This window comes from Coenobita brevimanus, chromosome 98, assembly GCF_032717465.1.
Source record: "Coenobita brevimanus isolate Jiangsu-jjx chromosome 98, ASM3271746v2, whole genome shotgun sequence".
NCBI lineage: Eukaryota > Metazoa > Arthropoda > Malacostraca > Decapoda > Coenobitidae > Coenobita > Coenobita brevimanus.
Window position 1 is genome coordinate 37749137 of NC_137051.1, and position 15148 is coordinate 37764284.

At 42.4% G+C, this 15148-nt stretch overlaps 1 protein-coding gene across 1 annotated transcript in view; it reads right to left on the bottom strand.

Annotated features, from left to right (window-relative positions):
* Positions 1–15148, bottom strand: part of LOC145414035 (G-protein coupled receptor GRL101-like) — a 189767-nt gene that overhangs the window by 109291 nt on the left and 65328 nt on the right. The window contains exons 5-6 of the mRNA XM_080283601.1: positions 10625–10792; positions 232–242 (exon numbers count right to left, since the gene is read on the bottom strand). Of these exons, the coding sequence (XP_080139727.1) occupies positions 232–242; positions 10625–10792 (179 nt within the window). The remainder of the gene's footprint in view (positions 1–231; positions 243–10624; positions 10793–15148) is intronic.

A 15148-nucleotide genomic window follows, 5' to 3' on the forward strand; every position in this document is an offset into this window, starting at 1 on the left:
ACACACACACACACACACCGCGAAGTCCTCTGTAAAAACACGAAAATATAAACACACACACACACACACACACACACACACACACACACACACCGCGAAGTCCTCTGTAAAAACACATGAAAATATAAACACACACACACACACACACACACACACACACACCGCGAAGTCCTCTGTAAAAACACATGAAAATATAAACACACACACACACACACACACACACACACACACCGCGAAGTCCTCTGTAAAAACACATGAAAATATAAGAATAAGAGCATTTACCCTCACAATATTCACACACACACACACACAAACACACACACACTATATCTGTTTTTTCGAAGCATCACACGTCCAGCTGTTTCTGCTAAATTTATCTTTTGCTCTGAAACACACACACACACACACACACACACACACACACACACACACACACACACACACACGCACACTGTACAAAGCTACCGTATCCTGGTTTCCTCTAGATATGAGTGCCAGCGTGTGTGTGTGTGTGTGTGTGTGTGTGTGTGTGTGTGTGTGTGTGTGTGTGTGTGTGTGTGTGTGTGTAGTGAAGGGCTAAATAATAGCTATATTCTCCCTCTGTAGTCAGTAAAATTTCATAAAAACTAAATACAAAAGCTTGAATACAGCAAAACGAATATTACATCATCGGGCTGAAGAGGTGAAGGCTTTATGTGACCTTATAGCTTAATTTCATCTTATTACAGGTAAGAATAAATAGTTTCACCTGGACACCACGGAACATAATTAGCCACTACAGAGTAGTTAACCTGTTCTGAAATACATTCTTACATTCCTTTTCAATTACCATTATTAATTACATGACAGAAATAATTACCTGTGGCACCTTCATTAACAATCACATTTTTTTCGTTTTTCCTTAATGACTGCACAAAAAAGAACAGTTTATAAAAAAACTGGACAATCATTAATAATAATCATAATCATCATCGTCATCATCCGGACCTCCTTTCCCACCCAAGGGCAGGGTGAGGAGTAGCAATATCCAAACAGCCCAAAATTGCCCAATCCAATGGGCCACGCTTCCATTCATTCATCATTCAAGCCCCCGGAATCCTGGCTCTATCGGATACGCCAAAAACATTCACCACGTTCTGTAGCTTCACATATCGTATCCGACAGAGTCAATCAAGACGCTGCCACGTTAAAAAGGGATGCAAAAAATCCCTGATCATGCATATCTCCTCACAAAATTCATCCAGCCAGCTCGATCTCCTGTCAGTTCCCTAGCCTCACCGACTTCCAAACCTCTCTTCCTCACACATTCATCCACCATATCTCTCCACCTTCTCCTCGGCCTACCTCGCCTCCTCCCTCCTTCGAATTCGCTCAGATATATCTTCTTCACCACTCTATTGTTATCCATTCTCTCCAGATGACCGTACCATCTCAGTACACTCTCTTCAATTCTGGTGTCCACCGACTTCCTCACTCCACATCTTTCACGAATCACATTATTTCGTATCCTATCCACCCTCTGTGCTCCACATACATTCCTCAGCAGTCCCATCTCCACTGCTCTTACTCTTGACTTTTCATTTTCATGCCACACCATAGTCTCACATCCATACGTTACAGCTGGCACTAACACTCCTTCATGTAAGCCTCGTGCAGCTGCAACACTCAACCCTCTGTTTCTTATCAAGGCTTTCATTGCACCAGCTACTTTTCTTCCTTGTGTCACTCTACTTTCAACTTCTTTTGCACATTTTCCTCTCTTTGCTATCACTGTACCCAGGTATTTGAACTCTCTCACCAATTCCAGTCTCTCTCCATTCACTGTTACATTGCACTGGGAGTCACCTTCTCTTTCAATAACCATCACTTTACTCTTTTCTACATTTACTCTCAAGGAAAGACGCTTACAGACATCAGCAAAACTCTGCACTAGCCTACCAAGTTCTTGTCAGGTACCTGCAAGCAGTACTGCATCATCAGCATACAATAAATTTGAGATATTCCATCCATCACCATTCATTACCAATGCCATCCCTCTCTCCATTACTCGTGTTTTCACTTCTCTCATCACCCCATCCATACATACATTGAACAACCATGGGGACATCACACAACCTTGTCGCACGCCCACACTGATTGTGAACCATTCACTTAGATGCCCATTAACCCTGACACATGCTTCACTATCATAAAAACTCTTTACGGCACCTAACAGCTTACCCTCTACATCGTACATGCGCAAAACTTTCCACAATCCTTCTCTGTCCACTTTGTCATATGCTTTTTCCAGATCCATGAATGCCATAAACACCTTATGGTCCTTCTCACAAGCCTTCTCTACTATAATAATAATAATAATAATAATAATAATCATGAAAATAATAATAATAATAATAATAATAAGAAGAATAATAATAATGAAAATAATAATAAGAATAATGAAAATAATAATAAGAATAATGAAAATAATAATAATAATAATAATAATAATAATAATAATAATAATAATAATAACGATAATAATAATAATAATAATAATAATAATAATAATAATAATAATCTATCTATCTATAGCTCGACGCCCTAATCCCTCAAAGGGTGGCCGCAGACAAAACGCCTCCAAGTCTCTGTCACCCATCATTTGACTACCCACCCCCCAACTCACTCCCCCCTCCCTCATATACCTCTCAACTCCATCCCTTCACCTCATCCTCGGTCTACCTCCCCCTCTCCCTCCCTCCACCTCACCTACATACACCCTCTTAGTCAGTCTTTCATTCTCCATTCTCTCCACATGTCCAAACCACCTCAGTGTATTTCTCTTTATCTTCTCAACCACATCCACATCCACCCCACAGCGTTCCTTCACTTCTTCATTCGTCAACCTGTCCCTCCATGTCACTCCACATGCTCCTCTCAGGTAACTCAATTCCACTGCTCTCACTCTTAACTTGTTCCCCTCTGGCAAGGTCCACGCCTCGCTTCCATACGTCAGGGTAGGGATCACACTAGTGTCAAACAGTGACTTCTTAACTTCCATACTCACCTCCCTATTTCTCATCACTGCTTTCAGTGAACCAACAACCCTCCTTCCCTGCTGTACCCTTTCAAGCACTTCATCCCCAAAAGTTCCATCCTTACTCATCACATTACCCAAGTAATTGAATGCACTCACATAATAATAATAATAATAATAATAATAATAACAATAACAACAAAAACACTCCCTTCCTCGTTATTCCCTGCCAATGTCACTTAAAAACTATACTCTGTTTACTCCAACTTGGCCTAAAATTGCCGTCTCTCCATTGTGAGTCCTGATCTATAACTACGGATGAAAACTCGATGATGCTAGTCACGAAGAAGTGGTATGGGAAGGATGTGGAGGTATGGTGATGTGGAGGTATGGTATCGTCTTTTTCTCTTTCTCACATACAAGAAATAATTTGCAAAAGGATGAAACTCTTGACCAAGTTACGGTGAAAATGGTATAGTTATTTTCCTGAACATCACACGCTTTCCTTCCTTTCCTCTTAGTTCGCCTCTCAAGAATTCAATGTGCAATTCTTATGCTGATCAGACTGTAGGACAAAGTTCGTTTTGCCCTTGTTCCTGTTCACTTGGCAATATAATCAATGACCTGGATATTAAACAGACTAAAGCACGTCGTATTTTGAGGGAAGATTGGGGGTGCTATTCTCCTTCAGCACAATCTCCTTAGCGATTTATTTTGCATATTAGAGAGACCAGAGCGGCTGTAAACATGATTGGTTTTGAGGGTGTGCAGAGAAGGAATGCAGTGCCAGGAAACATGACATTCGCACAGGTGGAGTGCTGTGAAGCGGCTGAAAAATGAGAAAGAAGCTGGGGGTTGATGAGGTGTATGCAGAGATGATTAAGGCTAGTGGTGAGAGCGGAATGAAGTGCTTGTTGGAGATATGTGAAATGGCATGGATGAGTGAAACTGTGGCAGCAGAGTGGAAAAACGCTGTGATTGTGCCCCTGTACAAAAATAAAGGTGAGCGAAGTGAGTGCAAGACTTATCGTGGCATAAGTTTAGTGAGTGTGGTAGGACTGGTATATGGAAAAATTATTATAAAGGAAGTAAAGAGATATCAGAAGTCCTAGTGAGTGATGAACAGGGTGGCTATAGGAGTGGCAGAGGATGTGTGGATCAAATATTTGCGGTAAGACAGATAGTGGAGAAGGCTTGTGAGTAGGACCATAAGGTGTTTAAGGCATTCATGAATCTGGAAAATGCATACGACAAAGTAGACAGAGACGGACTGTGGAAGGTTTTAAGCATGTACTGTGTAGACGGTAAGCTGCTGGGTACCATCAAGAGTTTTTATGATGGTAGTGATGCATATGTATGATAAATGGGCATCTAAGTGAAAAGTTCACGATCGGTGTGGGCGTGCGACAAGATTGTGTGACGTTCCCATGGTTGTTCAATATATATATATGGATGGGGTAATGAGAGAAGTAAAAACACGAGTAATGGAGAAAGGGATGGCACTGGTAATGAATGATGATGGATGGAATATCTCAAATTTGTTGTTTGCTGATGATGCAGTACTGCTTGCAAATACCGCACAAGAATTTGGTAGACTAGTGCAGAGTTTTGCTAATGTCTGTGAACGAGGTGCCTTAAGAGTAAATGCAGAAAAGAGTAATGTGTAAAGTGATGGTTACTGAGAGAGAAGGTGAATCCCAGTGTGATGTTACAGTGAATGGAGAGAGACTGGAATTGATTAGGGAGTTCAGATACCTGGGTACAGTGATAGAAAAGAGAGGAAAATGTGCAAAAGTGGAAAGTAGAGTGATACAAGAAAGCAAACCAGCTGGTGCCATAAAGGCCTTGATAAGAAACAGAGACTTGAGTGTTGCAGCTGCACGAAGCTTACATGAAGGAGTGTTAGTGTCAACTTAACATGTGGATGTGAGACTATGGTGTGGCATGGAAATGAAAAGTTAAGAGCAAGAGCAGTGGAAATGGGACTGCTGAGGAATGTATGTGGAGTACAGAGAGTGGATAGGATACGAAATAATGTGATTCGTGAAAGATGTGGAGTGAGGAAGTCTGTGGAAACCAGAATCGAAGAGAGTGTACTGAGATGATATGGTCATGTGGAGAGAATGGATAAAAACAGAATGGTGAAAAAAGGTATATATGAGCGAATCTGAAGGAGGAAGCAGGCGAGGTAGGCCACGGAGAAGGTGGAGGGATATGGTGAATGATTGTGTGAGGAAGAGAGGCATGGAAGTTGGTGAGGCTAGAGGACTGACAAGAGATCGAGCTGGCCGGATGAATGTCGTGAGTAGTGCATGATCAGTGATTTGGCACCCCTTTTTAACGTGACAGCGTCCTGACTGACTCTATCGGATACGTTTATGTGAAGCTACAGAATGTGGTAAATGTTTTTGGCGTATCAGATAGAGCCAGTATTCCGGGGGCTTGAGTGGAAGCGTGGCCCATTGGACTGGGCAAACTTAGGCTGTCTGGACGTGCTACTCCTCACACTGCCCTTGGGTGGGAAAGGAGGTCTGGATGATGATGATGATGATGATGATGATGATGATGATGACACCTTATTTTCCTTTTGTATGTTATCTATATTTCTTACATATCGACACAGATTGCACAGACAATACACACGACTGCATTAACATTTATTATTCATTTCTGTGTTATTTTTTTTTCATATCAATACAGACTGCCATCAATAACACCCGGATGTATTAACGTTATTAATCCTTTGTAAGTTGTTTATATCTCTCTCATGTTGGCGCACACTGCAAAACACACACACACACACACACACACACACGTCTCCAGTTGCTGCTGCTGTTTAATCCAGATATGTCCGGCCAAGCAAACCCATCGTCCACAGGTAAACAACTGCTTCTATGGGGCCGTCCTACAGGTGCAGTACAGTTTATACACCTGGCAGGGAACGGCGCCCCCTTGCGGGTGATCAGGGCGAGGTGCAGAGAAATATGATAAGGCCTGGCTCCCGGATGGACGCCACAACTGTATCTCTCCATCCATGTGTAGGCTTCTCTTCACTGCCACATGTAACCAGTAAAAGCACACACAATCCCGGAGTTGATTGCCTACACGCACAGGTTTAGCCAGCGTGGGATTGGCTGGGGGTTGGTGCTGCTCGTCATATCAGAGGCCTTTTCTTTTTTTCAGTAGGATATATATATATATATATATATATATATATATATATATATATATATATATATATATATATATATATATATATATATTTACCGCTTTTTAATTATGCGAGGCTCCTATGACTCACTCTCAAGTATTTAAAGGTGGCGTCGCACTAGACCAAAAGTGGCTAACATGCGAGCCAGTGTTGTGACCCGAAACGGCTAGCAGAGTCGAGTGTCCGTCACACTCGCGTGTTTTTGCGAGCCGAAACGGCTAACAGTGTCGTCTGCCTTGGCGCCACATGGTCATCTGTAAACAAACCACCACGGAGTACCCACTCCCTTTTCCTCAGTTTCTACAACCTCCTAACGTACTTTAGCAACTCCAGAGCCACAAAGCAGTCTGCTAGAGCTTTCCTTGCCGCAGGATCCATATCAAAATCTGATTTCTACTTGTTGTTTGGAGACAAAACAGACAGCCTCCGTGGCTGGTCACCCGAGTGTCCGAATATTTATTCTATGTTACAAGAAAAAAATAAAAGTGAATAAAAACCACAAGAATTAAAATGTATTTACCTAACAATTTTAGTTAAAATTTCCTTCTGTGAATAACAGAATATTTTCTCACCAATTACAAAATTAATATAGGCTCATTTGAGTTCTAATCCCACCAACAAGCTGTGAGCGAGAATTGATATCTATTTCGCCTCGCAAGCGAAATCTCGCTCACCGTGAGTCAGTTTGGCTAGCGAGTCGCAAAACTGGCTAGCATGTTAACCACTTTTGTCCCAGTATGACGCTGCCTGTATATCGTATAGCATTAGGCAGAGTAGCGTGCTAGAGTTGTCCCAAGCTTGACGGGCCTAGAGGTGGAAGCATCAACCATCTCAGGCTGCTATAACTCCCTCACAGGTGTAATATATACCTGTGGCTTTAGGTGGGACAGGAAACGAGCTGTCCTGAGCATGAAGGGGGTAACTGTGACCATATTAACACTCCTAGGTTCCTATACACCCTCTCAGCGGAATAAAATCGCTTGACATCACCTGGAACAAAATATCTGAGTTGTTCCAATCATGAGTTAACTTCTTGAATCAGAGGAATTATTATTTATTTCATTTCTGTCATCTCCAAATACCTTAATGTAACTTTCGGATTTACTTTTCGAGGTTAGGTAGGCTGTAAGAAATGAACGGACCTTGACTTTGGCTCTCTGTTAACTTTTGTTTTTTCTTGGAGGGGACAATTTGCGGGCTCCTGGCCTTTGGTTCCTTCTTCCTTGCAAAAAAGAGAATCACTAGCAGCAGTTGTAGTGGCCCCAGGTTCATGTGTAATTTGAACTTGGTGGGCTGCAGGCTGAAGTTTTTTTTTTTTTTTCAACAGTCCACCATTCTCTTTTTGGGGGATCGGGAAGTAGTTGAGGGAAGTTTGTGTTACCAGGTAGCTTCCCCGACTAGTTCTTTCGTGCCACCACCTGAAGGCCCCCCTCCAACACCACAGGCTTCAGTAACACCTTTATTGCCATGGACATTTCCCAAGTTGGATTAAATTGCATGAAAGTAGCAAGAGTATAACGAAGGCGTCCCCGGGTTTATGTGGATTATTCTCTCTCTCTCTCTCTCTCTCTCAATCCATCTTTCTAATCCATTAACATTCTTTTTTTCAGATCGATTTAATTAATCGAAATGCCTCACTTAGCCAAAAGAGAGAGAGAGAGAGAGAGAGAGAGAGAGAGAGAGAGAGAGAGAGAGAGAGAGAGAGAGAGAGAATAAAGAAAAAATATGCTACGAGATTTTCAACATCAAATGAATATTCTGAAAAAAAAAATAAAAAAAAAATAAAAATCTAAGGTCAAGGGTCTGAAAGAGAACTGACCTCATAATCACGCATTAACCTTTATCAGTAAACTCTATATTAACAAGCGCAGTGAGTCATAGAAGTACGAGTTTTAGTACCGTCATAATTAACCCTCCCGTGGTCAATTTTGGTTAATGATAGACGATTTTATTAGGCTTTGACGATAGACCATTTTATTAAGCTTACTTTAGACAGAAGAGGTTGCTTTACTAGTCTTTAACGATACGCGATTTTATTAAGCTTTGACGATAGACGATTTTATTAAGCTTTGACGATAGACGATTTTATTACGCTTACTTTAGACAGAAGAGGTTGCTTTACTAGTCTTTAACGATAGGCGATTTTATTAAGCTTTAACGATAGACGATATTATTAAGCTTACTTTAGACAGAACAGGTTGCTTTACTAGTCTTTATTTTCCCCCTTAAAACAGGTGTTGGAGAGGGTCGCCTTCGTGCGGTGGCATTGATATAATTAGGCTAGGTCGCGTCCCTCACCACCTCCCTATCCCCCTAAAGGATGATGGTGAACTGAGGAGGGGCAACTTCAGGCTGCAGTCCACAGGGTTCAGGTCTAAATAAACCCAGACCATGACAACAAAACCCCAGACCACAGCAAAATAATTAGTTCACCTGTATTTTCTGTCAGACAGGTGAACTCCTTGTCCACCTGTCCCTGAACACCAAGCAGTAAAATTAGGGACCTTGAGCAGTGCAGTGATGGTTGTGTTCTAGGGAAAGATTGGGACTTGGAAATTAAAGACTGCCTGCCTTCATGACCTTCGTGTAGTTTGATAGCTATTATATTTTAGGCTAATTTTTCTCACGCCTGGTCCGTCATTCATTCTGTACACCTTTATAAATTATTATTATTTTTTTTCACAGTACTTATATTCTCTCTCTCTCTCTCTCTCTCTCTCTCTCTCTCTCACTTACAAAATCCCACTCTTACTTTCTCACTCACTCACTCATCCTCTCACTCACACTCTCTCGCTCGTATTTTCTAGTTCACTCGCTCATCCTCTCACTCCCAGTCCCACTCTCCCTTTCTCACTCCTCTCTCTCTTGTCCTCTCACTCACACACTGCCACTCACATTCTCACTCACTCGCTCATCCTCTCACTCACACAATCCCACTCTCCCTTTCTCACTCCTCTATCTCTCTTATCCTCTCACTCACACAAGGCCACTCTTTCTTTCTCACTCACTCGCTCATCCTCTCACTCGCTCGCTTATCCTCTCACTCACACAATGTCACTTTTACTTTCTCACTCACTCCTCGCTCACTCATCCTCTCTAGCATATTATCACTCCCACTTCCTCACACATTACTCACTCTCTCATCCCTCACTCACTATTCCTCATTCTCAAACACTTTCATCCATCCAGTCCTCATTATAATCTGCCAGTTGCTATCAGTCTTCATCATCAACATCATCATCATCATTATTATTATTATTATTATTATTACTTTTTCAACACTGTAATATTTTTTTCTGGAAGGGGGGAGGGGGTATTCCTGCCACGACTAAGCGATTATAGTTTGTGTATGAGAGACGCGTTCACCTGGAGGAAGTAGATGAAGACTTAATTAGTTCCCCCCCTCACCTGAGATCTCACCTGTGTTGAATATATCCGCGTGGAGACGGAAAGAATAAGGAAAAATCAATGAGTAGATAACACACGTCACCAGAACCAAGGGATTTAAATAACAGTACAAATGTATTGGATGCGGGAGCTTCGGGGTCCCTCAGTTAATGCCCTATGTGTGTTGTGGTGTAAGAGGGTGATATGTGCTGTGTGGTGTGGGAGGGTGATTTTGTGAGGTGTGATGTAGGAGGGTGATTTTGTGTGGTGTGGTGTGGGAGGGTGATTTTGTGTGGTGTGGTGTGGGAGGGTGATTTTGTGTGGTGTGGTGTGGGAGGGTGATTTTGTGTGGTGCGGGGTGGGAGGGTGATTTTGTGTGGTGTGGTGTGGGAGGGTGATTTTGTTTGGTGTGGTGTGGGAGGGTGATTTTGTGTGGTGTGGTGTGGGAGGGTGATTTTGTGTGGTGTGGTGTGGGAGGGTGATTTTGTGAGGTGTGGTGTAGGAGGGTGATTTTGTGTGGTGTGGTGTGAATTCTAAGTCGCTAAAGTCTCTGGGAATGAAGCACCTCGCCTCCAAAAATCATCAGTAAGAGACAGAAGGACAGAGCCACTCCCAGAGGCTCTAAAATCAAACTCTTTTCCCGTGTCTTTTTCCTGGCTCTTACCATGCCGCTCTTTACCACATCTCTTCCACCTTCCATCCACTTATCTAGATCACATAGCGACCTCAATCCACCATTTACCTAAGGGGATGGATTTCTTCTTATTTGATGTTATGGCTCGCTGGTTTTTCCCTCATCATTTTGTGACTCCACGCCTTCTGCCTCAAGCTTAATCAATATTCCCATCATTTACTACGCTTTCTGAAAACGGGTGCATAATAGGAAAAATTAAAATTATGTTGTTGCCATCTAATTTCGCTGTCCTAGCAGGCTCTCCTTACCCTCCACTTCCTCCGAACACCATGGAGTTTAGCAAAGAAATTACGCTATGAATATTGACCTGACTGACCTGTGTTGCAGTGCCAGTGACCCCGACAGTGCCCCCGTGACTGACCTGATCGGCAGTGCAGCTCGTCGGAGTGGTCCCGGCAGTGCCATACCCCGTCACACACCTGCCCCGGCCGGATGCACTGACCATTGTGGCACTCGAATTCCGCCTTCCAACATCGACGGTGATCTGGTGGAGTGAGAGAGTTTGTGAGTGAGTGAGAGAGTTTGTGAGTGAGTGAGTGAGCAAGAGAGTTTGTGAGTGAGGGATTGAGCAAGAGAGTTTGTGAGGGAGGGAGTGAGCAAGAGAGTTTGTGAGGGAGTGAGTGAGTGAGGGAGACTGTGAGGGAGTGAGTGATTGAGAGAGTTTGTGAGGGAGCGAGGGAGCAAGAGAGTTTGTGAGGGAGTGAGTGAGTGACAAAGCTTGTGAGCGAGTGAGGTTATGAGTGAGTTAGAATCACCAAGTGTCTTCTGGCAATGAGGGTGGGCTGCCATAATAAGATAGATTGAGAGAGAGAGAGAGAGAGAGAGAGAGAGAGAGAGAGAGAGAGAGAGAGAGAGAGAGAGGTATTGATATAGTGTAATGTAAGTGTACTCTACCCTCCAGCATTGCCCTGGGTTAAGTACAGCTACACAGTACTACACAGATACACAGACCACACACACCTTTCCGTCCCACTGAGGCTGGTCCGGGCATAACCTTCAGATTTCTTGGAATTTTTCACACCCAAATAATTTCGCCTGACGTTAGGAATAATAGCACGTCCGTGTGGGTTGATATGAATGAAAAAAAAATCTAGACACACACACACACACACACACACACACACACACAAAGACACTGGCCCCCCTCTTCTCACCAGCCTAGCGGAATTTCTAGCTCTTTCTAAGCTCTGTAATTTGCAACTAACAGCTCAACATCATTCTCTCACACCTGCATTGCTCCCTTTCAGTAAACAAGTAACCTGAGAAAGTAATCTGAGAAAGTAATTTGAGAGAGTAATACACAAGAATATATTAAATGTCCTGGGCAGAATTTAACAGGTAAAGGAAGAGAGTGTAGCGAGTTACCTTTTTAAATGCTATAAGGTAAATAGTTTCGCTAAATGCATAACGAAATGTGTAACTCTGTATTTATATGTAGTTCTCTTTGTGAATTATACTGGAGGAGAGCATCTTCTTTCCCAAGGGAGAGTGATATCTGGAAACCTCCCTCGCTCATGCTAGCCAAGTATAAGGAAAGGTTGTCATATCGACACACTACCATCAACCACTCTGCCAGGACACACTATTTTTTTTTTTTTCATTTTTCATGTAACTTCGATATGATTTCAAAATAAAATAAGTACCTGATAACGTCGTCGAAAAATATGAATATTTTTACAAGCAGCGTTGCAACATAAAATATAGCGTACAATGACTAATGCATTCAGGAAATTGCATTTTTTTCCTTCTTCCTGGTTTCCGATAATCTTCATCAATTTGTAAAAGCAGGTCGAGTCCATTCCAGACCAAGCAATTTCATAATGGACGGAATTCGGTTCATGTTTGGTACGTCGAAGCAATTGAGAATATGTCGATTGGGGGAGAAGAATTGTGTATTGCAATATTAATGAAACGGTGCGGCGAGAAAGGGATACCAAAAGGATTACAGAACGTGAAACAAGATGCCAAATACGTGGTGCATTAGGGAAGAGTCAAGATGGGAATATATGGGAAAGAATTTGTACAGAGACAATGACTGTAGAGAGAGGAAGAGTGAGACAGACAGCAGCAAAATAGTAGGAAGTAAGTAGTATGCTGAGAATAGGGAGAGTGGGGATGAAGTGTGAAATGATCGCTGAACCTAACACACACACACACACACACACACACACACACACACACACACACACACACACACACACACACAAACTCTCGCTTAGTCTTTTGCTCCATGGCTGTGTTGACTCCAATGGTGTATTAAAAAACTCCCATTTACGATTTCCTTGCCGATATTCAGAGATCCTTATAGAAAAGAGAAGGAAAAAAAAAAAAAAAGGAAATAAGCAATGTGATAAACGTGGTAAAAAAAAAATATTGTTGGCTGTCACTCCTCCCAAAATAAAAAATCTCTCCCAGCTCAGGCAAGTAAACATCTGCTTTTGGAAGTGGCTTACCTTAATCCTGCTCTTATCCTCTCTCTCTCTCTCTCTCTCTCTCTCTCTCTCTCTCTCTCTCTCTCTCATTTTAAGTCGTGGGATGCTACGTACATGAAAGCAAGGCAGTGGTTATTTTTTTCCCCTTTCGTTTTCTCCTATTCTGGGGAGACAATTTTATTTTATACCATCGTAACGCCCATACCAGCCAGTATATATAGTGTTATTCGTGCCCTCCCCCTGCCCCACCGCCCACCACCACCCACGTCAGTCCCACACCCACCCACCGCCATCGCCACTCCCAACACACCGTCAATCTTCACACACTGTACTCCTGCTTCCTCGACTATACTCCTTCTCCTCTAACCTGGCCTAATTTTACAATCTCTCCATCAAAAATAATCCTTTCTAAGAACAGGCTGACACTTGGTTATGATACTAGTCACGAAGTGCTGTGCAAAGAATGTATTCATAGTATAATGTTATTCTGTTATTTAGCTACATATGCTGCAAAAGGACGAAAATCTGGGCCAAGTTAGGGTAAAAGGAGTACATCAGGCAGCCTATAAATGCCCATAATCTATCAATCTATCTATCTATTGCCAGACGCCTTAATCCCGTAAGGGGTGACCACAAACAAATCGCCTCCATGTCGCCTTGTCCCCCGCCATTTCACTGCCCTGCTCCCAGCTCACATAATCACGGGGTACATTTCGTCAGTCGTAATCCATCATCCATCACAGTCTTCCCAGCCCATCCTGTCCACTCCTCTCCGCTCATGTGCTACCCAGTCCTGAGATACATGAATTAAAATATATCAAAAACTAATGTACTGATTGGGTTTATTTTTAGTACACGCCTTCAATTGCATGATCTGAAATGATGTACTTTTAACTAAATCGTTCTGGTGGGTTTTGAAAGATCTGAAAGTGTCTGAAGGATCTAAAATTTCATATCTAATGAAGCACTGCATCGATGACTGATTTTTGGCACACGCTTTGATAGACATAATCTGAACCAATCTATGCTGATCTAACTGATGCTGTAGACATGAAAAATCCAAATTGGCAGAAATAGTGCTGCACGGATCTTCACCTGGGTCTGTACGTAGCTCGACAAAGTAGAATGACAAGAATGGATGTGACGACCTGAGTGGATGTGCTTGGACCTCAATTAATCTAACTTAAAGGCCGTAACTACACCTAATAATCTAACTTAAAGACCGTAATTACACCTAATAATTTAACTTAAAGACCGTAACAACACCTAATAATCTAACTTAAAGACCGTAACTACACCTAATAATCTAACTTAAAGACCTTACTTAGACCAAACTATATATCATCCACTTTAACTTGGCCTTAAGTTTTATCCTTATCGAGCTTATTTCACGTAAGTCAGTGGCAGAAAAAGACTGGCTGCACTTTCTGTAACACCTCTTCGTGACTACCATAATATTCTAGCGTTAATCTAACACTATAACTCAGCACTCATGATGGAAGGAAGGCAATTTTGGACCAAGGTAAAGTGAAGACAGCATAGACATGAAACGGAATGACTACTGACCTCAAACAACCTGAGTATATATGAAGGCTCTGAATATTCCAAAATAACTTAAAAATGAGCCTATCCTGCATCTGAATGGGCTTATTATGACCTCATTCGACCTAGCTTGATCTACGTCGTCTTTTACTCTCCCGAAACGACCTGACGAAATGGGAATGGGAAGTGGCATTCATGAACCTGCCTGAATGTGAAGTAATCTAACTAGTGCTGAAAGGGCAATTAGGTTCTAAGTGGAACTAATTGTACCTGAATTACCATGAACTTATTCCCACTGACCTGACGAGAGGGGAATGGATATGAGGAGTCTAAATGAATGACCCCAAGCGACCTAAATTAACCTCAGCCAGTTTGAATGAAAATTGATATAACTTGGTCAGACTGGAAAAGAGGAGCCTGACGGATCATTAAGTAGCTTGACTGGAACGACCTTGACCTCGCTGACCTATAATTAACCTGGATCAAAGTTCACCTGACCCGACATAAACATGAATGAAACAAGAATCGTTCCGGAAATGATCTCAAACGATCAATTAGTCTGTTTCTAAATAATTGACCCCGGAAACTGACAGGTCATTTCAATTTGGTTAATGCAACAGAAAGTGATGCCTGATGATGCTGGTTAACATTTACTCCACTTGATGGTTATGTTTGTCTGTCTGTCTGTCTCCCCCCCTCCCTCCCTCCCTCCCTCCCTCTCTCTCCTTGTACCCACCAATTCCCCTCATCTTCCATTCCCTGCCCCACAAGCCGATTACATTCCTCTCTCTCTCTCTCTCTCTCTCTCTCTACACACACACACACACACACACACACACCACCTATACTGTAGCCCAAATTCCTCC